This window comes from Hyperoodon ampullatus, assembly GCF_949752795.1.
Source record: "Hyperoodon ampullatus genome assembly, chromosome: 6".
Lineage (NCBI taxonomy): Eukaryota > Metazoa > Chordata > Mammalia > Artiodactyla > Ziphiidae > Hyperoodon > Hyperoodon ampullatus.
This window is the reverse complement of record NC_136919.1, coordinates 79,646,009-79,668,267: the sequence shown is the minus strand read 5'-3', so window position 1 is coordinate 79,668,267 and position 22,259 is coordinate 79,646,009. Positions and strand designations below refer to the sequence as shown.

At 38.4% G+C, this 22,259-nt stretch overlaps 1 protein-coding gene across 1 annotated transcript; it reads left to right on the top strand.

Annotated features, from left to right (window-relative positions):
* Nucleotides 1-1,230: 1,230 nt before the first annotated feature.
* On the top strand, nucleotides 1,231-9,484 carry ABHD17B (abhydrolase domain containing 17B, depalmitoylase; the record flags this gene model as incomplete). The annotated part of the gene is made up of 3 exons (XM_079707261.1): nucleotides 1,231-1,700; nucleotides 5,921-6,100; nucleotides 9,265-9,484. The coding sequence occupies exons 1-3, from the start codon at nucleotides 1,234-1,236 to the stop codon at nucleotides 9,482-9,484; spliced, it is 867 nt and encodes a 288-aa protein (XP_079563387.1). The 5' UTR covers nucleotides 1,231-1,233.
* Nucleotides 9,485-22,259: the final 12,775 nt, after the last annotated feature.

Here is a 22,259-nt window from a genome sequence, read left to right as displayed (position 1 = left end):
ACAATGGTCTACTGCTAAAAAGAGATAGGAATTTGAGAAAAGATAATTAGAAGGAAATGCTGGTAGGGCAAACAAGTAGTACTTTATTTGGTTTCTGAGTTAATATGAGCTGTGGATTCTTTTAAAATACTGATGAAAAAGGCATAGGAGAAAGTGGACCATTTCTGAATGTGTCAGCTCTACAGCCATTACTATGTTAAATGCCTTAACGATATCATTATATTTGTCCTTCACAACCACTCTGTTCATTGTAGGCATTGGCCTCATTTACTTATGAAGACAGTGAGGGTCAAAAAGGTAAATAATTTGCCCAAGGGCACACGGCTAGTAAGTGCTACCACAACTCTCTCTGACTTCAAACCTTATGCTCATTTCCATCTGACCATTTAGGAAATTTTCCTTGAGCAGATCTTTTTTCCATAATAATGCCTTCTTAATTTGGGCAATAATTTCATACATACATATATTCATATATACATTTTAATGTTTTACAGGTTATTTAGGCCATTGGCACTATGGCTAACATAATAGGCTTCTGAGACAAATATGGCTAAAATAATAAGCTTCTGAGACAAATAGTGTTTTGAGCCCTTGAAGCAGTGTAGCGCAGTGATGTGGGACAATGACTGAGCCTGGTGTCAAGTCCTGGCTCCCTCACTTCCTCACCTTGTACAAGTTTCTTTTCTCAGACTACCATACAGGGGTTGCTTAGAGGATTAAACATGCTAATACGCATAGAACCCTTAGCACAATGCCTGACAAATAGTAAGTGCTGTTATTATATATTTACTATATTATGTTAAATCCCTAGCTTCTCACGAGATTCTGAGAATTTTCACTGAGTTACACAGAAATTACAAGCTAACTAAAGATATTTCATACCTACTATGTTGTTATTTGTGGAGAAATAACAAATTTATACCTCTACTCTCTGGTAAGAGTATCATTTTTCATATTTTGGTTAAGTATTATAAAATATCAACTACTGTTTGCAACATGTCACATAGTATTTGAGTCTGTTTCCTGGTCAGGAATATTTGCCTCACCTCATGATTTAAAGTGTTTCTAGAAAGATGCCAAAAATCTATTTGGGAAAGCATACTTCATATAATAGTAGTAGACACTGTCCAGTAGTAGAATTTACTGGTGTCTTTGTTTTAACTTTTATTGTATGCAAATACAGAATGGACATTCAGTGATTAAAACATTGACTATTCTTTTCTTTTTCAGAAGATGAATAATCTTTCATTTAGTGAGCTATGTTGCCTCTTCTGCTGTCCACCTTGTCCAGGGAAAATTGCTTCAAAATTAGCATTTTTGCCACCTGATCCAACTTACACGCTGATGTGTGATGAAAGTGGAAGCCGCTGGACGTTACACCTATCAGAACGAGCAGACTGGCAATATTCTTCTAGAGAAAAAGATGCTATTGAGTGTTTCATGACTAGAACCAGTAAAGGCAACAGAATTGCCTGCATGTTTGTGCGTTGCTCACCCAATGCCAAATACACTTTACTCTTTTCACACGGAAATGCTGTTGATCTTGGTCAGATGAGCAGTTTTTACATAGGACTGGGATCACGGATTAATTGTAATATATTCTCATATGATTATTCTGGATATGGTGCAAGTTCTGGGAAACCAACAGAGAAGAACCTCTATGCAGACATAGAAGCTGCTTGGCTTGCTCTTAGGACAAGGTAAATGGTGATTGGGAATTGTTTTCCACATTTGTGATGGCTGATAAAATTGTCTTGTATAAGAATAGAATAAAATCTGTTTTTGTAACACATCTTGAAGTACTAAATAAAGATTATATTTACCAGTATAAACCTATGCAGAGTTACACTTTTAGATTGTAATTCTAAATTTTGTATAATAGCATAAAAGAGTTTGACAGCTTGTGTGTGTGTATGATTTCCCTAAAAATTTAAGCCAGTGAAAAATGTTTCGTTTTAGAAACTTATTGGATTATGGTATAAAAATGTTTATTCAAAGTTGCAACATTTCAAGGGAATGAGAGAAAACAGTGATTTAGCTAATCATTCACTTGATCTGTCATTAACAGAGTAAGAGGCTAGATTGTTAAAATCCTAAGGCAGGGTTTGCATCATTTTATATAATTAATAATTAAAAATTAATAAATAGAAATAACATTAATCTTTTCTAATCATGAAGATACTTATAAATTTTTCTTGAAAAAGATTGCAGTTTTGTATACTTCAGTGTATTTTCTCATCAGACAGTTAATGTACACTAAACAGAAAGATACCTTAGTACAAATTATTCTTCATTGTACATTAATAAGCTGCCTGACTTCCAGAGATGTTTTTTTTTTTTTTATTTGGCTGCGTTGGTTCTTCATTGCTGTGTGCGGGCTTTCTCTAGTTGCAGTGAGCTGGGGCTACTCTTCGTTGCAGTGCGCGGGCTTCTCACTGCGGTGGCTTCTCTTGTTGTGGAGCATGGGCTCTAGGCACGCGGGCTTCAGTAGTTGTGGCACGTGGGCTCAGCAATTGTGGCTCTCCGGCTCTAGAGAGCAGGCTCGGTAGTTGTGGCGCATGGGCTTAGTTGCTCCACAGCATGTGGGATCTTCCTGGACCAGGGCTCCAACCCGTGTCCCCTGCATTGGCAGGCGGATTCTTAACCACTGCACCACCAGGGAAATCCCTCCAGAGTATTTTAGACTGAAGGTAGAGTACATAAAGAAAATTTACCATTCCTAATTTAATGTTTAAATATTAATGGTTTCAGTTAGTTGGGAAGAACTTTCTCAATTTCATTAGTAGATATAACCTTTTTTAGAAAATATCTTTAGAAACATTTTCCCCTCCAAGATGTATAGTAAAACTATGGTCTCATAGCAGCGTTCTGTATAAAAGGGATTCTTAAGTCAATTGATATGAAAACATATTTCTGACAAGTAAGAAAAAAATAGATGGTAAGTAGTAATTATGGAGTTTAGGGGTGGGAGGGAGGCAGGCACAGAGTGGTAAAAATTTATAAACTTAAAAACTACCTTAAATGACCACAGTCAAAATATGCTTCGGTTATACTCATGTCAATCCCCTCAGGCCCGCAAACAAAACTGAGTTCCGCCTTTCAGATTCAGCCAGTTGAATATAGTATATATAATACCTGTCAGGAAAATATGATAATTTTTTAATAACAGCTTTATTGCAATGTAATTCACATACATATAATTCAACTTCAGTGAATTAGTATAGCTTTTAAAGGTGCTAAAAGCAGATAGCCTTCATTATTAGTGCTTCCAAGTAACACAAAAGTATAAATTTATTCAAGGAAAACATGTTAGTATCCAGCTAAGTGTTCTTTCTATGTTTATGTAAAAGAATCCCCTCTTGTAAGTGGTCAGCTTTATTATTTTTTTTTAAATCTTATCAGATATCAATTTACAGGAAACTTTCTAAAGTGATTTCTAGTCTGGGTTAATTAATCTTTTTATACACTTGACCAGTATGAATAAAGAATAGGAGTAGAACAGATAGATTGCTACCTAGTCCCACATACTAGTTTAGCATAGAATTTCAGACTTAAAATTTCTCTTATGTTGAACTCTAAATATGGTTGGAAGAGTTAGTAAAGTTAGGAAGTCTTGGGAAATTTATTTAATTTTTCTGAGCCTCTGTTTCTTAGTCTGCTTAATGAAGAGGTTGAGTTAAATGATCTCCAAGATTCTTTCCAGTTCTTGAATTCTATCATCTAATAAAATGTGTGTAATTAGAATTCGTGCCTTTCATTTCCTTTACTTGATTAAAGTAAAAAAGGGCTTAAGTAACCAGGAAGGGAAAAAATAATTAACTTAAATAATTATTATTTGAATAACCTCCCTTTAAGGATAATTGAATATCTATAGTAACCATGTTTCTGAACTTCTGATGGATCAACAGAAAATAAAGTATGAATATTCACTATGCAGCCTTTCCCCCACAGTATTTGAGCTCATTATCTGTGTGCTGTAATAGAAAAGGCACTGGATCTGGAGTCAGGATGCCTGGGTTCTAATTACAGGTCTGTCATTAACTTACTCTGACTTTGAACATCTGCTCAGTAAGCAGCCAACCTAGATTAGATGGTTTCTGAAGTCCTTTCTAACGTGTACTATTCTGAAATTCTGTTACTGCTTTGAGTCCTCTGATAGTAAATTGGCAGCTGCTTCAGCTACTCTGGAGCCTTGCCATTGCTAGCTTTAGCCTAAAACCCATCGTTGCCACCAACAGTTCTGCTCTTCAGCTAAACAGCATCCATGCAGCCCCAAGCGTTATGCTGATGGATGCTGCAAATGTTCATTTTCCTAATTTCTTCATTCCTATGAAGCTAGGTCTGTTGCAAAGAAAAAAGCTTTTCTTTAAAAAAAATTTTTTTTTTAAGATTCTGTGTAGGGTATTTATTTATTGATTCATTTATTTATTTATTTATTTATTTATTTAGGCTGTGTTGGGTCTTCATTGCTGCGCACGGGCCTTCTCTAGTTGTGGCGAGCGAGGGCTACTCTTAGTTGTGGTGCGTGGGCTTCTCATTGTGATGGCTTCTCGTTGCAGAGCATGGGTTCTAGGCGCACGGGCTTCAGTAGTTGTGGCACTCGGGCTCAGTAGTTGTGGCTCACAGGCTCTAGAGTGCAGGCTCAGTAGTTGTGGCACATGGGCCTAGTTGCTCCGTGGCATGTGGGATCTTCCCAGACCAAGGATCAAACCTGTGTCCCCTGTGTTGGCAGGCGTATTCTTAAACAGTGCATCACCAGGGGAGTGCAAAAAAAGCTTTTCTGAGTTTTGTTACATTTAGAGTCAGTCTGTAGTAGATGGAACCCAATCTTTGGGACATGGTCCAAATTCTTCTGTAGGACTGATTTGAAGAAACTATGGAGAGGTATGTCACCACCTGGATAGTCCAAATACTCCTGTGCCCCTGGGAAGAGCCATAGGGAGCACGTAGAGTTTGTCTTGCTCTTTCCTGGTGAATGTTCAGATACTTGGAAAGCTTTATTACATTTTCAGAAGACTAAAAGCTGTTGTGCAAATGGCCCTTAGCATCCAGAAATGACTGCTGTCAGACTGCTGAAGTGGAAAGGCATATTTGATGTCACTCTAGCCCTTAATCCCACATTCATTAGCTCCTATAGTACCTCACTTACACTTGCAGTAGTTTATAGTTAAGACAGTTATACTGTAGACAAGTAACAATGCCTGGAACATAGTATATACCCAATATAACTGAGTTAGTGAGCTCATATATTTAAATCTGAATCATTTTTAAAGGAAGTATTCATAAATCACTGACCCATGTGGCTTTTGGAATTCTCATTCATCTATTGAACTTTCCAATCATTAGTCCATTTCTATGGGTAAATAAATGTAAATCTCAAGAAAAATAAGTAATTTGCTCTTGGCTAAAGCAATACATATATTTTATTCATCATTCCATACTGTAACTATATGTTGCATTTTCATCACTATGACCAACTTCAGAAAATAAAATGAACCACTTTTAATGCCTAGAGAAATAAAGAACCTTTGTTACATTGAATGGAAAATAAACACTAAATCTCCATTAAACATCAGTACATTAAAATATTAGTGACATAGTATGTTCCAAATATAGTCAATAATATGCTACATTGAATTGCATAAATGATTTAATAAATTCATTCCTTAAGATTAAAATTTTAAGAGACCTCAGCCATTATTTTTCCAAAAGATAGACTTGAAACATGAAATAATATAGATTTTATTGTGACATTAAATATGTTAGTGACGACTAAGAAACTTAAATTTTAAATATAAATTTATTGACATTGTCTCATTCTGTCATTCTTTTTTATGATTAAGTCCTTCGTAGTGATTGAACACTTCATACCAGTCTGATTCTCCAACTCTTTTTTTGTTTTAACTTCTGAACTTTGTAGATATGGCATTCGCCCTGAAAATGTGATTATATATGGCCAAAGTATAGGGACAGTACCATCTGTGGATCTTGCTGCTCGGTATGAGAGTGCTGCTGTTATTCTTCATTCTCCTTTGACCTCAGGAATGCGAGTCGCTTTTCCTGATACCAAGAAGACCTACTGTTTTGATGCATTCCCAAAGTAAGTATTAATATTCAAATAGTTTAATTCGAAGAAACTTTTGAGGGAATTTTTTTCCATCACTTAAGGTATTCATGATACAGGTCACTCAGCCATGAGCTCCTATTTTACATATATTATAGAAATTGTGGGAAAATTAATTTGTGAAGAAGGTGGTGGCAGGACATCTGTCAGAAGGCTGAAGTGTTTGAGCAATAGTAACCCAAGTGAAAAGTGCTGAGAGCCTTATACCCCAGATGGTGGCACTAGTATTGGAGATAAGAGAGTGAATTTGAGAAAAAATTGATAGAACTAAATGTCAGACTGTATATAGGATGCTAAACAAAAGAATTTGAATATAATTCCCAGGTTTCTGACTTGAGCTGCTAATGGACGATAGTACCATCCAGTGAGGTGCATAATACTGGAGGAGAGGAACAAGTAGAGGGAAAATGAGACACGTGCATAAAATATGAATGAACGGGGCTTCCCTGGTGGCGCAGTGGTTACGAATCCACCTGCCAATGCAGGGGACATGGGTTCGAGCCCTGGTCTGGGAAGATCCCACATGCCGTGCAGCAACTAAGCCTGTGCACCACAACTACTGACCCTGTGCTCTAGAGCCTGCGAGCCACAACTGCTGAGCCCACGTGCCACAGCTACTGAAGCCCGTGCGCCTAGAGCCTGTGCTCCACAACAAGAAAAGCCACCGCAGTGAGAAGCCTGCACACCGCAACAGAGAGTAGTCCCCGCTCGTGGCAACCAGAGAAAAGCCTGCGCTCAACAACGAAGACCCAACACAGCCAAAAATAAAATAAATTAAAAAAATTTTTTTAATCTTCTGTAAAAAATGAATGAACGATGTCTACTTAGTGATATCTGATTTACAAAAAAGTGAATTGCGAAAATGTTGAGTCTTAAATGAGCCAGAATAATTATTGCCCCCACAAAGTCTGCAAACATAAGTGTTAGACAAATTTAAAAGAAGGGCTACTGGGCTTCCCTGGTGGCGCAGTGGTTGAGAGTCCGCCTGCCGATGCAGGGGACACGGGTTCGTGCCCCTGTCCGGGAAGATCCCACATGCCGCGGAGCGGCTGGGCCCGTGAGCCATGGCCGCTGAGCCTGCGCGTCCGGAGCCTGTGCTCCGCAACGGGAGAGGCCACAACAGTGAGAGGCCCTTGTACCTCAAAAAATAAAAAATAAAATAAAAGAAGGGCTACTTTTCTTCATGCTTCTCAACACAGGATGGTAGTTCCCACTAGCTCTTCTTCATTGTTACAAAAAAATTGACAGCCTATTTTTCTCAAAGAAAGGAAGAAGGCAAGAAGTGACAGGCTGGCAAATTTCAGTCTTATTTCCTTTCCCAAATTGGCAGCAATACAAAGATTCTTTGTGAATGATAGATAGGCCAAAGGCCAAGTCACCACTTGATTCTTTATAAGAACAGCAAGGGTCATTTCAAAAGCAAATTTTTTCTTCATTAGTCAGTAAGGGGTTACTTTGGTAGGGAAGCATATGGGAGCATATGATATTATCACCAGAGCAGGCTGTGGGAGGTTTTTGGTTTTTACATTTATTAGGGGTTTGTTTTTGTTTTAGAAAATGGTAGATTGGAAGGTATGTGCATTATACTTTGTAGCTGAATGGTAGGAATGATAGGGAGATATTTGGGGTAAACTATTGCCAAGTTACATCTCTGTTTAGCTCCCTCTTTCATTTCAGCTGCACCAACAGAGAGTGCAGCACTAACAGTAGACTGTTTGAAAAAGATCATACGTTTCCTTTTTTATTTAATTACTCTACTATTGAAGAGTTGACAGCAAATAATATACCCAAACATTTTTTCCTTACCAAATGCTGCCTTGAATTATTTCGTTGATGATTTTCTTCTTTTTCAAGATTCTGTCCTCATTTTATAGTTATGCCTTGCGCCTCTTTCTCTCAGAAAATTTTTAAAGAATTGTTCTTTGTAAGGTTTCTTCTTTGTATTGTTTGTCTCTTCCAAATTGCCTTTTTTTACTGTTTATTTTGATCCTTGTCTTATATGTAAAGTGACATCTCCTCTTATGTCTGATAATTCTTACTTGTGTGCTCATATGGAAGAGTAAGGAACTAAAGAGCTGACCTGAAGTGTGGGGAATTAAGACTTGTTGACTGTGAGTTTCACTATCCAGTGATCTGGCCAAGCCAATTAGTTGGGGATCCCACCCTGATGTCAGTATTTATCTTTCCTCTTAAGGCAGATATATAGTCTCCAAAGAAGACTCTTCCTACAACTACCTCTTAAAAGGTGGAGGCTTGGCTGCCAGCATTCTGGGAGCCCAGTAGGGAAAATGGGTTCATAGCAGCCAACATGTATATGTTTACTTGCTATTTGGTACCTCTGCCTTAAACTGTGTCCGGCAATCCCCTAGTCCACAAACCCTCCAGTTTTAGGTAGAGGGCAGTTACCCAGCTGCAAAAGGAAGGGGAAAGAAAAGAACTGGGGTGGCGGGGGGGCGGGTGCAGGACACTATTTCTTAAACAGACTGAACAAATTCTGTAGATTTGAATCACCCGCCTTTATCTGCATGTCAGTTCCTAGCCTTCTGGGGGTATTCCATGACATAAATTGGATTGGTTCTTCACTTTACCCTTCTGTCCTTAAAAATTGTGTTTTCTCCTATACTTTTAATCTGTTATCTCACATATTCATCTGCTTTCCAGCTCCAAAATGTTATGTTTTATTATATCTTTCTATTTTTGTAGTAAATACCCAAAACAAAAAAAGTATTTTGCTATCATTTTAGTAGGATATTGGGAGGGAGAAAAAAACGTGAATGCAGAGAGGTATGAAGTTAGCACATAGCTGAAATGGTCCTTGGTTTCTTCCTGTCCTTGCAACCTAAGTTTCTGTGCTAAAATGTCAACGTTGTAGAAAGGCAAAGTAGGATGACTATAATTATTGAGTGATTCCCTCAAAACAGAAGTGCATGAAGTTAACGTCCTCAGATAATCTTAAGATAGGGAGTAATGTAAAGATGACTTTTGAATCTTATTTGAAATCCAAGAGGTATCTATCCCTTCTGAATTGATTCAAAGATGGTTCTGATGTTTAAATTATCTAATATAACACAAGAAAATTTGTTTTGTTTCCTTTTCATACTTAATTTGTTGACTTCTTTCCTCTTTCTCTTTCCCTACAGCATTGACAAAATCTCTAAGATTACCTCTCCAGTATTAATAATTCATGGGACTGAAGATGAAGTCATTGACTTTTCACATGGCCTCGCATTGTTTGAGCGTTGCCAAAGACCTGTGGAGCCTCTGTGGGTTGAAGGGGCAGGTCACAATGATGTGGAACTTTATGGACAGTATCTTGAAAGATTGAAACAGTTTGTGTCACAGGAACTGGTAAATTTGTAAAATATTCTGAAAATTTGCATACTGGGTTTTCTTTCTTGCTGAACTGCACTCTTTGGTAAATAACATAAAACCTGAAGGTTTTGTTTGCAAATCATGTCAGTTGCCTTCATAAATGTACAGGTAATGATTTGTTAACAGACTTAATGAAGGTTTTAATTACCAAACTAGAAACTGGAAATAACAGTACCATGCAGTCAGGCTATGTAATTTATATTTTTTCTGTGAATTTTTTTTTTAAACATCAAGATGAGTACTGTATGAAATTTTAATTCTATAAGATCAAATGCTATGAAAGTATTGCTTTTGCATATCAGAAACAAATTTATAAATATTTTTAAAACATCTCAATGTACTAAATCTTATCCTGGTATACAAATGTAATATTCTTTCAATAAAAAGCTGTATATCTTAAACAATTAAAGTACTCAGAATAAACCGTATGAAAACATGCAAGTTCACTAAAAATGACCTAAACCCTGTTGTACAGGGATAGAGATTTAAAGGTTATTTTATTGTAAAATACATTGAATTTTCTGTATTCCCTGGTTATCATACATTTTCTCCTTTAAAAAAAAATGATGTAAGTCTTAATTTTTATTCCATTTGTTAATTTACCCACTAGTTACCTTGTAAATGATAAGTCACAATAGCACTGAATTTTAACTAGTTTTGATTTATAAGTTTGGTACTGTGAGGCAACTACTTAAAATTTTCATTTTAGTAATTTAAAAGGCATTTAGAGCTTCAAGAATAATTTTGTACGCAATGTTGTTTTAAATTTTGACTAATCTCGTAGAAATGCAATACTGTCACTATTAGAAAACCTGAAAGTCCATTAGATGTTCTTTAAGACCACAAACAGACTGGCTATTTGATCCCTTTTCACTTTGACTATTTTTAAGAATAGGACCTGTTGTTTTGGATTACTATCTGAGAATTTCATGGATTTACTCCTGGATGCAGGAGATAAGAAAACGTCATAACTTTTATATTAACGAATGTAGTGAAAAAAATAAAGCGCTCACACAAAAACTAAGTTGCCTTTCCTTGAATGAATCCTGCTTGAATAAAACAATGAAAGAAAAATAAAAATAAAATTAATGGTATGTAGTCTAATTTGTAAATGAATGAATATTGAAATAATACACACTGTGGATATATTTTAAGGCCTTATTTAGTTTTAATTGTTCTGCTTGTTCTGTGGTTATGTCTAAGACTATAGTGTATGACTCTCTTCAAAGTATATCAAGTATTGTGAATGCTTTGCTTCAGATGTGTCAAATTAACAGTAAAACAAAAATATGCCACTCAGCTGTGCTTGTTTTCCTTCTTCCATGCTCCTCACTCCCTACTTACTACAAGGACTAAAAAAAAAATACCATTCATCTTTATAGTACATAGATCTATAGTTTCCTAAATTTTATTATTCCTTCTTTCTTTTAGAGAGGTTTTTCCTTCTCAAGATTGTCTTAAAGCCTATACGTTTCCTTCTTTGTACAACATATACCCCAGAGTTTAACTGTTTTCTTTGATCACCTGGGAAAATCAAAATATTGATCACACTAATTCAGTATTCACCCATTCATTCAACAGATACTTACTGAATGTTTAAATCATTCAAAACCCTATGCCAGATAAAGATAGACATCAACCTTGTCCTCACAGCCTTCACAGTATAACTGAGGAGACAGACACCTTATTGCACAAGTATTATTACTGTTTGTATAAGGCTGAAGGAGCTTTGTAGGGTATTATAATAGGTAAAAGGTACTCTTGAGGGAACATGGGAAGAAGGGCAAGGAGGAGTCCCACAAAGAAGTGGTATTTGAACTGAGTTTTGAAGGATGACTAAGAAAAGACTGGGCCTGGGTGGCCTGAGGGGAACAGTATGTGGAAGCCTAGAGGAAGGATGGTGCATTTGAAATTAAGAACACTGGTCAGAGGTCAAGGGGAAATGATGGCAGAGGGATGAGGGTGGCAGCTGATGAGCTAGTTAGGGGCACAATCACATATGGTATCATTATTATTCTAGAAATAGTAGAAAACCATTGAAAAAAATATGAAACTACACTTGTCAAGAGTTTATAGATGAAAAATATCTGGGGACTTCCCTGGTGGTGCAGGGGTTAAGAATCTGCCTGCAATGCAGGGGACACGGGTTCGATCCCTGGTCCAGGAAGATCCCACGTGCCGTGGAGCAACTAAACCCATGAGCCACAACTACTGAAGCCTGTGCGCCTAGAGCCCGTTCTCCGCAACAAGAGAAGCCACCGCAATGAGAAGCCCGCCCACCACAAGGAAGAGGAGCCTCCACTTGCTGCAACTAGAGAAAATGTGCACGCAGCAATGAAGACTCAACACAGCCAAAAATAATCAATTTTTTAAAAAAAACTATGGAGCAAAAACATAATTTAAGAAAAAAAGAAAAATATCTACAGATTTTAACTTGCTGGAAATAATATTTGAGCCAATTGTTTACAACCTGAAGTAAGATGATGGTGATGAAAAATTAATCATGGGGAAATAAATCTCATATACAAAGTGCTGGTCAAACCACATCTGCAATACTAATTTCAGGATGCAGTGAAAGGATATTCACAAATTAGAGCAAATCCTGGGGTGTTTTACCAAGTTGGGAAGAATCCCATAAACTGAAACCCAAAGAATAACTGAAGGACTATTATCACTAAGGAATGATAGCTGTCTTCACATATTTGACAGGTATGTACAATTTACCCTTTTTGTCTTCACATATTTGACAGGTATGTACAATTTACCCTTTTTGTCTTCACATATTTGACAGGTATATACAAGTTACCCTTTTTGTCTTCACATATTTGACAGGTATGTACAAGTTACCCTTTTTGACTCGGTGGAACTAGGTGAAAGTTGCAAAATGGCAGATTAGAGCTCAGTGTAAGAGAGTTTATGGCTCTTTGTCCATCAAGGAAAGGGATCACCTCTGAAGGATAAATGAGTATGTTAACCACTGGAGCAGAAGCTGAATGACACTGACACAGTGCTACAGAAGAAATTTCAGATTTAAATGAGAAATTGAGCTACATGGACCGTCTTTAAAGTGCCTTTAAGATTTTATATTCCATTTAGAGTTCTACCTAATCAAAGGATTGCCTGCTCTGGCATCTAGGAGAAGGGCAGTATGATGTAGAATTGGCATTCAGATCTGGGCACTCTTCTCAACCGACAGTAATTAGATCTGTGACCTTGGCAAGTCACTTCTTTGGACCACAACTTCCTACTAGAAATGAAAAGATGGAACTGATTAATCCCTTACATTTTTAATGTAATGTGAAAATCTCTCAGCCCCACTCATATGTAATGACTCATATCAGTTTTTAACCTTCCTTGACTAGGGTAGCCCCAATAACAGATTTCAATATGTGACTTTTGTGCATACCATCATTGTGCAATTTGAATAGTAATGTTAATCCTGGGATAAGGGTCAGCAGTGTACATAACTCCTACAATATCTTACAAGTACAATAAGCAGAATAAGAACTTAAATAAATTGATTTATTATCTTCACACACACTTTCCCCAGACTTCTAACTTACTAAAAATCACCAGTTCTATATTCCAGCTAAGAATATATTCCACATTAGTTTTTTTCTTGGTGATTTCTATAAATATATAGGTTTTGCTCACTTTAAGAAAGCTTAATAAATGAAAATGAATTTTTAATTGTAAACTGAGATCAATTGTCATGTAAATAGGATGTTCTTGGTGCAAGCAGACATTCTATATGGCAAAAACTTAACTTCAAGAACAGCTATTATGGGAAGCCAGATAAACTCTTAAATCTTAAAAACTTTAGACATAATAAAGCCTAATCCCTTCATTTTACAAGTGAGGAAGCCCAAACAAGAGAAGTTACTTTGCCAAGATCTACAATCTAATTGTCAAGAGTTGTACTATCTCTCATTATCTTCTCTTAACCAAATTTATCTGGACTAATATGCCAATGATCCTTTTGAGCTATAATACAGCATAAACTTATTTGCTCTCCAAAATTAATCATAAGTACTTTTTAAACGGCTCCTAGATTTCTCCATATCAGCTAGTTATTCACTGAATAGTGAATTGGTAGGTTGTATCTTTAACATTTCTCAAATTAATTATTTCTATATTTAAAGTATTTAACACTAATCCATTTTACAAGACTCAGTAACAGCTATTTGGTGTGTTAAAACCTAGTGAAGATGGTAACTATAGTCACATGAATAAACAATCAAATGTTTACTTCAGCAGCACATTTACTACAAATTATAGCATGCCAAGAATAAGCAGTTATGTTGAAAAAAGCATCAAAGCGGTTGTTACTAATTGGTGATGGATGGACTTTAAGTGTGTTGTTTTGGTTTAAAACAGGCAGTATGTTCAAATACCATGACAGCATGTTGCATTCTAACAATAATGTATATCCCAAATGTCCAGTAACCAAAAAAGGAATTATGCATATGATAGCTGGAATTGAGTTATAATTTGCAGAATGGAGAGGTCTCTACTGCATCTATAAATGGTTATGCCTTTGACTGAATTGGTTGAGTAATGCTAAGGAAGGAAGCAAATACCTCTATCCTGGAAATTACCCTCTTGACAGAGTTTGGCCGGGGTGGGATGGGGGGAGAACAGGAAGTAAAGCATAGAGTCTCTATAAATATCAGTAAGCTAAAGTCTGTTAAACTGGTTATCACATTAGAAGCCAGATGGACCTGAAATTATTTTTCTCCCTCTTTATTTCCTCCTGTAGGCCACATACTGAACTTGCATAATACAACTATAACAGTCCCAGAAAAAAACTTTAATAGTAGGCTTTAAGAAATGACATACTTATTATTAGAAAAATTGGGAGAAAAGCTGTTTTAAAATAATTTGTGATATTTTGTACGTGCTGATAAAAATGCAAATTTCAACTATTGTACTACTTGATTAATTCAGAGTTGAACTTTCTTTTTCCAAAATTACTGCTTAATGCAGTATATTAGTTGAGGTAATAAAGGTAGCAGGTAGGTTTGTGAATATAGGGACATCTGAATCAAAAATGTTAAATGTACTGCTCTTTTTCAGATTACCTGCAGAGTATGGTGGATTCATAGACTATAAATCAAAAGTTTTAACTTCTAATAGCATTTTACATTATAAATATTAGATGGAAAAAAAACATCTTATTCAGATGAAACTTGTATTTATATTTAAACACTTAACTTCAAATTGTGTAAGTTCAGTTTTAACGCTTTGGTAAAGTAAGGGGCTATATTACTTCACAAAAGTTTGACATTTTGCTATTTTTTCCTAGCTGGTTTGAACCTGAAAATCTTGAGCCTTCTAAGTCCACCAGTAGAAAATAGAATGGGCAGATGGGAGCGAGACATGAGAAAATAGCTTATATATGTGATGCTATCAAAAATGATAATTAAACTTGCTGAAGTATCCAGTGTAATATCAACTGAAAAAAATAAAAATAAAAATGGTTATACCTCCATAAAATAAAATGTAAATTCCTCTGGAATAAAACCAGAAGAGAATAAATACAAAGAAAAATTATTGTGTTGAGGGAATAGGATTGTGGGTGAGTTTTTTCCTTTCCTTAGAAAGGTAACTTTTTATGTTGCTATGTTATCTTTTATGATTAAAAAAAAAAAAAGACAAAAACTGGTTTTTATTTTCACTGGGAGAAACTGGCTCGATTTAAGAAATCATAGGATCCCAGCATAGACCAACAAGAAGTAACTCTCAAATATGTTTTTAGCCTGGCTGTCAGAGCAGCAAATAAAAGTAGAAGAGGATTCCTTATATTTGGGTGATGGGTGATGTTGAGGGGTTTTTTTTGTTTTGTTTTGTTTTTGTGTGGGCGGGGCGGGGGGCTGGTCAGAGAGTGCAACAAATTGTATAATATCTGAAACTTACTCTGAGTACCAAGTCTAACTAAAGTATTTTCTAAGTAATGGCTACATATTACTTCTGTTAGCATAGAACCACTTATATGCAGATTTTTTTCCATAAATACATTGGAAAATTTTTTGGAGATTTGTGACAATTTGAAAAAACTCACAGACAAACCACATAGCTTAGAAATAATGAAAAAATTAATAAGGATGTATGTCATAAATGCGTAAAATATATGTAGATACTAGTCTTTTTTATAAATTTATTTTATTTATTTATTGCTGAATTGGGTCTTCATTGCTGCACGCGGGCTTTCTCTAGTTGCAGCGAGCAGGGACTACTCTTGCGGTGCGCAGGCTTCTTATTGCGGTGGCTTCTCTTGTTGCAGAACAAGGGCTGTAGGTGCGTGGGCTTCAGTAGTCGCAGCACGTGGGCTCAGTAGTTGTGGCTCATGGGCTCTAGAGTGCAGGCTCAGGGGTTTGTGGCACAGGGCTTAGTTCCTCCGCGGCATGTGGGATCTTCCCAGAACAGGGATTGAACCCATGCACCCAGCATTGGTGGATTCTTAACCACTGTGCCACCAGGGAAGTCCCAGATACTAGTCTTTTATCTTTTACTATCATAAAATACAAATGTATTATAAAAAGTTAAAATTTATCAAAACTTACACAAACACAGGTCATACGTGGTGCCATTCTCGTTGAGTGAAATGTAAATGTAAGTAAAGATACAGTAATCTCATAAAATTAACTGTAGTACACACTGTACTACTGTATTAATTTTGTAGCCACCTACCATTGCTATGGTAGTGAGCTCAAGTGTTTTGAGTATCTGCTTAAGATGCCATGTGAGCAGTTCATCTCTCCTCCAGTAAATTGCACAGAGCAGTAAAAAGTGATCTCTTGTGGTTCTCACATAGTTTTCATCATGTTTGGTGCAATACTGTAAACCTTGAATAACACTATGGGACATATATAAAGTGCCACTAGTGAAGCTGGAAGTGCTCCCAAGAAGCAGAGAAAAGTCATGACATTACAAGAAAAAGCTGAGTTCAAGATAAATGAATCCAGCTTAAGCACCATTGTAAAAGCAGAAAAGGAAATTAGTGAAACATGCTGCTGCTATACCAGCAGGCATGAAAACCTCCCACTTTTTGCAAAATAGCTTTTTATCTCGTGTTGAAAAATGCAGCTTTTATGTGGATGCAGGATTATTATAAGAAAGGCATACCAAAAAAAAAAAAAAAGAAAAAAAAGAAAGGCATACCTATAGACTCTAATATGATTTGAGGAAAAAGTAAAGTTATTATTTGACAAAGCAAAAGGAAGATGAAGAATCTAAAGCTGAAGAATTTAATGCCAGCAAAGGATAGTTTGATAATTTTTAGAAAGAAGTTTGGCTTTAAAAATGTCAAGATAACAGGAGAAGCAGCTCCTCCCAACCAAGAGGCAGCAAAAAAGTTCCCAGATGCCATTAAGAAAATCATTGAGGAGAAAGAATACCAATATCATTGAGGAGAAAGAAAAAATGCCACAAAGGACATTTATTAGTAAGGAAGAAAATTGAGCACCAGGATTTAAGACAAGAAGGGATAGGTTACTGTTTTGTGCAAATGCAGTTGGGTTTATGTTCCAGACTGCCCTTGTCTGTAAAGCTGCTAACCCCCAAGCGTTGAAGGGAAAATATAGATACCAGCTGCCAGTCCTTTGATTGCACTACAAGAAAGCCTGAACAATGAGAACAGTTTTTCTGGACTGGTTTTATTGATGCTTTGTCCCTGCATTCAGGAAGTACCTTGCCAGTAAGGAACTGCCTTTTAAAATTCTTTTGATATTGGACAATGCCCCTGGCCATCCAGAACCCAATGAGTTCAACGCTTGAAGGTGTCAAAGTGGTCTGCTTGCCCCCAAATACAACGTCTTATTCAACCTTTAGATCAGATAGTCGTAAGGACTTTTAATGCTCATTACACATGGTACCCTATGGAAAAGGATTGTCAACACTATGGAAGAGAACCCTGATAGAGCATCATGAAAGTCTAGAAAGATTACACCATTAAAGATGCCATCATTATGGAAAAAGCTGTGAAAGTCATCAAGCCCAAAACAATAAGATTCTGCTGGAGAAAAATGTGTTCGGAGGTTGTGCATGACTTCACAGAATTTACGACAGAACCAGTCAAGGAAATCATGAAAGAGACTGTGAATATGGCAAAAAAAGTGGGGGTGAAGAATTTCAAGATATGGATATTAGAAAAATTCAAGAGCTAATAGACACCACACCCGGGGAATTAACAGAAGACAATTTGATGGGGCAGGCAGAGTGCTTCTGAACCAGTACCAGACAATGAAGAAGATGTAGAAGAAGCAGTGCCAGAAAACAAGCTGACACTAGACAACTGGCAGAAGGGTTCTGATTATTCATGACTGCTTTTGACTTCTTTTATGACATGGACCTTCTATGATATGGGCACTGAAACTAAAGCAAATGGTGGGGGAAGGATTGGTACCATATGGAAACATTTTTAAAGAAATGAAAAAGCAAAAATCAGAAGTTACAGTGTATTTGCAGAAAGTTACACCAAGTGCGCCTCCCTTTCCTGTCTCCCCTCACACCTCCTCCACCTCTTTTGCCTCTGTCACCCCTGAAAAAACAATACCAACCTCTCCTCTTCCTCCCTCCTCAGTCTACCAAAAATGAAGATGATGCAGATGACCTTTATGATGATTCACTTCCTCCTAGTGAATAGTAAATAATCATTATGCCATATAGTTAATAAACTTATCTGTTGTGTATGTGTATGAGTGTCTTCATGTGAAAGTCTAGTAACTGTACGACAAGAACTGTATGAGACGTTTTTGTGTCATCATTATCATTGCCTAAGTATCCATCATATAGAACATCATGTGCAAGACTTGTATTGAAGTGGATAGCCTATCCTTACATAGGCATAAGGTGAGTAATATTTAATATAAATTTAATAATGTGTTAGTTTTCTTCTGTTTTATGACTGCTTTCAAAGAATTACACTGCTGTACAGTATGCTTCTCTCTCATATTTGGAGAAAATACATATCAACTTATCATCACAGGTAAGTGGGTTTTTTTGTTTGTTTTGTTTTTGTTTTTGTTTTTGTTTTTGTTTTTTTTGCAGTACGCGGGCCTCTCACTGTTGTGGCCTCTCCCGTTGCGGAGCACAGTCTCCGGACGCGCAGGCTCAGTGGCCATGGCTCACGGGCTTAGTTGCTCCGCGGCATGTGGGATCCTCCCGGACTGGGGCACGAACCCGTGTCCCCTGCATCGGCAGGCGGACTGTCAACCACTTCGCCACCAGGGAAGCCCCTAAGTGGGTTTTTTTTAATGTAACTGTTTCCAATACTGTATTATGAATAGGACCATAATACTGTATACCATAACAATTTTTATAACAGTTCATTCATTTGTGTATAGGCTAGTCTACCTTGAAGCAATTGTAGCGATTACACTAGGCTACCATAAAGCAAACATATTGCTGCTTCTTTGTTATCAATGCATGAATCGTTATACCTGTAAATAAATACTAATTTCTTTTTCACATTATCTTTTCACTTTTGATATTTAGTGTTAGTAATACATAGAACATCTACAGTGTTTTGTGTCATATAAGACAATACTGATATAGGTATTGGCAGAGAGATGATTCATCTTGTAAACTGACAATATAAACCTGTGGTATCAATAAAGACAGTACAGTACTGTACATGTATTTTCTCTTCCTTATGATTTTCTTAATAAGCCAGAAGTGAGCTGTTTCCTTGTAAGTGATGCAATGTTTTTCTCTAGGTTTTTTCAAGATTTTCTCCTTGTCTTTGCCTTTTAGTGTTTTGTATTATGATGTGTCTGTTTGTGATCTCTTTGCATTTATACTTGGAGCTTGTTGAGTTTCCTGGATGTGTAGGTTATTGTTCTTCAATAATTTTGGGAAGTTTTTGCCATTTTTCAAAAGTTTTTTTTTCTTTCTGTCCTCTCCTGGTACTCTCAGTTCAAGGGCTGCAAAGATTACAGAATTAGTCATCTGCTCTTATGTTAACGAGCCCCAGGCTGCTTTACTTTTTAGATTTTTATGTTTGCTTTCCAATTTCCTCTGTTGTACTTTCACAGTCTTAACTGTCACTACATGCTACCGTGAGCTTGTTTTTTCTGCTCTAACTTGCTGATTCTGTGTTTCTATTCAGATGATCTAGGGTATCAGAAAACTGAACTTATTAAATTATGTCTAAATTAAGAGCAACATGGCTCCGCATAAGGCCCTGAAAGACTCTGCTATGAACTACAGCCAGACAGCCAAGACCAAAGCTACCCCCACCCTGAGGTAAGAATTAGTTTCTGGCTGCCCAGCAGATCGGATTCTATCCAGAAGATCTAGATTTCTAGGGCTGGCTGCTAGGAGCTTGCTCTCTGGTGAATGTTACTGCTGTTATCTTCTATGTTTCTTTTTTTTTTTTTTAAGTCACATATTTTCAAGAAACAGAGCAACATACCATTTCCAACTTTTGCCAATGTTGAAACAGTAGCTTCTAAATGACTTACTACCAATCTGAGAAACTGAAGAGAACATATGAAGTGGTAGCATGCATCAACCAGCCTTGAGCCTTAGCACTAATTAATAGCCATCATTGACTGGAATGATGGATTTGAAAGTGCTCTCTTTAGAATCATGAAGACAAAAGGTTGAGCTATTGCAAACATCAACGAACATGGAATAGGAACTGTCGTGGTCCTAACGCGAGTTGGAAAAGAATTTCCAGACACACGGCAGAATGTAAAGAAGACAGAATTTGTTAGAGGGAAAGGTCGCTGCCAGAATAGTGAGCTGACTTCCTAGTAGTCTGGGAGAGTGAGCCTGATCAGTTTTTATAGCCAGAAAAAAAAGGAATGGTCCAAAGTGAAAATTTTGTTTACTGATAGGTGGAGGCACATATACCTTCCTTCTATAGGGTGGGAGTGGGACTGGCCAGATGCCTTTCCTTGTTTGGGACAGGTCCCATGGTCCAGGTGGGCGTCGCCCAGGTGGGCTCAGGAATTTCGTAACCATCAAAACATGGTGGGTAGGGCGATTAAGAGTCCGGTAGGGGGTGTAACGCTGAAACTTTTTCAGTCCCCGTCGTCCTTTGTCCTTGAAGCATCATTGTCCTTGGAAGGCCACAAGAACTTTCCTTCCAAACAAAGCTACATAATCAGAGCAAGGCAGGGTAAGTATGAGTCCAAACACCTTGCCAATTAAGGAATATTTTGCAATTCATGAGATACTTAAAGAACAACATTGAAAAAAAGAAAGAAAAAGACTCGGTTAATAGTTAATTTGAGCTTTTCCGGGCGGCGGGGACGGAGGAGGGCCTGGCGGGTCTGCGCGGCCTCGGGGCCATTGCCCGAGTCCCCGCCCGAGCCCTGCGCCCTGCGCCCGCGGGGACGGAGGAGGGCCTGGCGGGTCCGCGCGGCCTCGGGGCCATTGCCCGAGTCCCCGCCCAAGCCCTGCGCCCGCGCCTCCGTCCAGGGTCGCGATGGCCGGAGGTGCGCCCGGGGCCGCGGGACAGGCGGGCGCAGAGGTCGCTTGTGTGTGTGTTTGAGGGGGTTGCTGCGGCGAGGATCCGGCGCCTCCGCGGAGCATCGCGGGTCCGGGGCAGGGGCGCCGTGGCCTGCTATGCTCTCCGTACTTTCCCGGCTCTGAAGCCTCCAGAACGCGGCTAGGCAGCAGTAGTTTAATGGGGAGTTTGCCTGCTGGGAACTAGGGGCCTGCTGGGGTCTCAGTTCTTGGCTGGCCCCGGGACACGAGGCTGCCAGGCGTGTGACGGCAGCAGGTAGGAGTGAGCCGCTGGTGCAGTGATGAGCAGGGAAGGAAGGACACCGGCTGTTGGCCTGTGAACCTAGGCAAGAATGACCAGCGAACACAATCCAGACCAAGGTCCGTGGGCCCAGCTCGGTCCTGGGCGGCTGCTCAGTGGAATAGACCTGCAGGTGTGGCTCTTGTCCTCTAGGACTGGCTTTAGGACAGATCCTGCTGATGAGCCCAGGGCACCGCCCTCAGTTCTCCAGGAGAGTGAGCCGGAGTGGAGCCAGGGGGGTATGCCCGACTCAGCACTGCAGCAACGCATGTCCAGTCTGCCGGCAAGGGCAGTGGGGAGCAGGGGGAAGTCATGGCCTTGGGAATGTCCTCTGATGAAAAAGAACCTGCAGGCTTATAAAATAACTTTTGTGTGGAACGTTGGTTGTGTTGAAAAGCAGTTCTGTGTGCTTTTCCCACTTGCTGTGGATCAGCAGTGCTGAGGCAGCAGGCGTGATACAGAAGTGTGAGCAGAGACCGTCTGGAATCCCCAAAAACCAGGGAAACTAGAGGTGACAGCCAGCCTAGTGAAGAGGACAGGAGTTAGGGGGCCGGTGGCAGTGGCAGCAGCCCAGCAGGTGGCAGCCCAGCAGGTGCCCCTCATCTCAGGGCCCTAATCCTGGCTCCAGCCCGGTGGTCAGGGGAGCTGCAAAGTCTTCTGGGCGAGCAGAGCCCACACTCCTGAGCTGTTCTTCTCTGTGTTTGGGTCATCTCCCCCTATCTAAGGGGAGAAATCTAGATGAGGTTTAAGAATTAGTGCTTTAAGAATGTGGATCTCATAGTTGAAACCTTGGAACACATGTCTTCAGCACGAGGTGTTAAAGTGAACGGAAGGATTTAACGCCTTTTCAAGGAGGGTGTCTCCATGTGGGCAGAACTAGAGAATAAATGGGTCTTGAATTAAAAAAAAAAAGTTAATTTGAATATGAGTAAATAGTGTAGAACTGGTTTCGAGATGCTGGAAACAGGCTAAAATGCGGTGGGGGGGGAGTGTGATTAGGAATTCGTC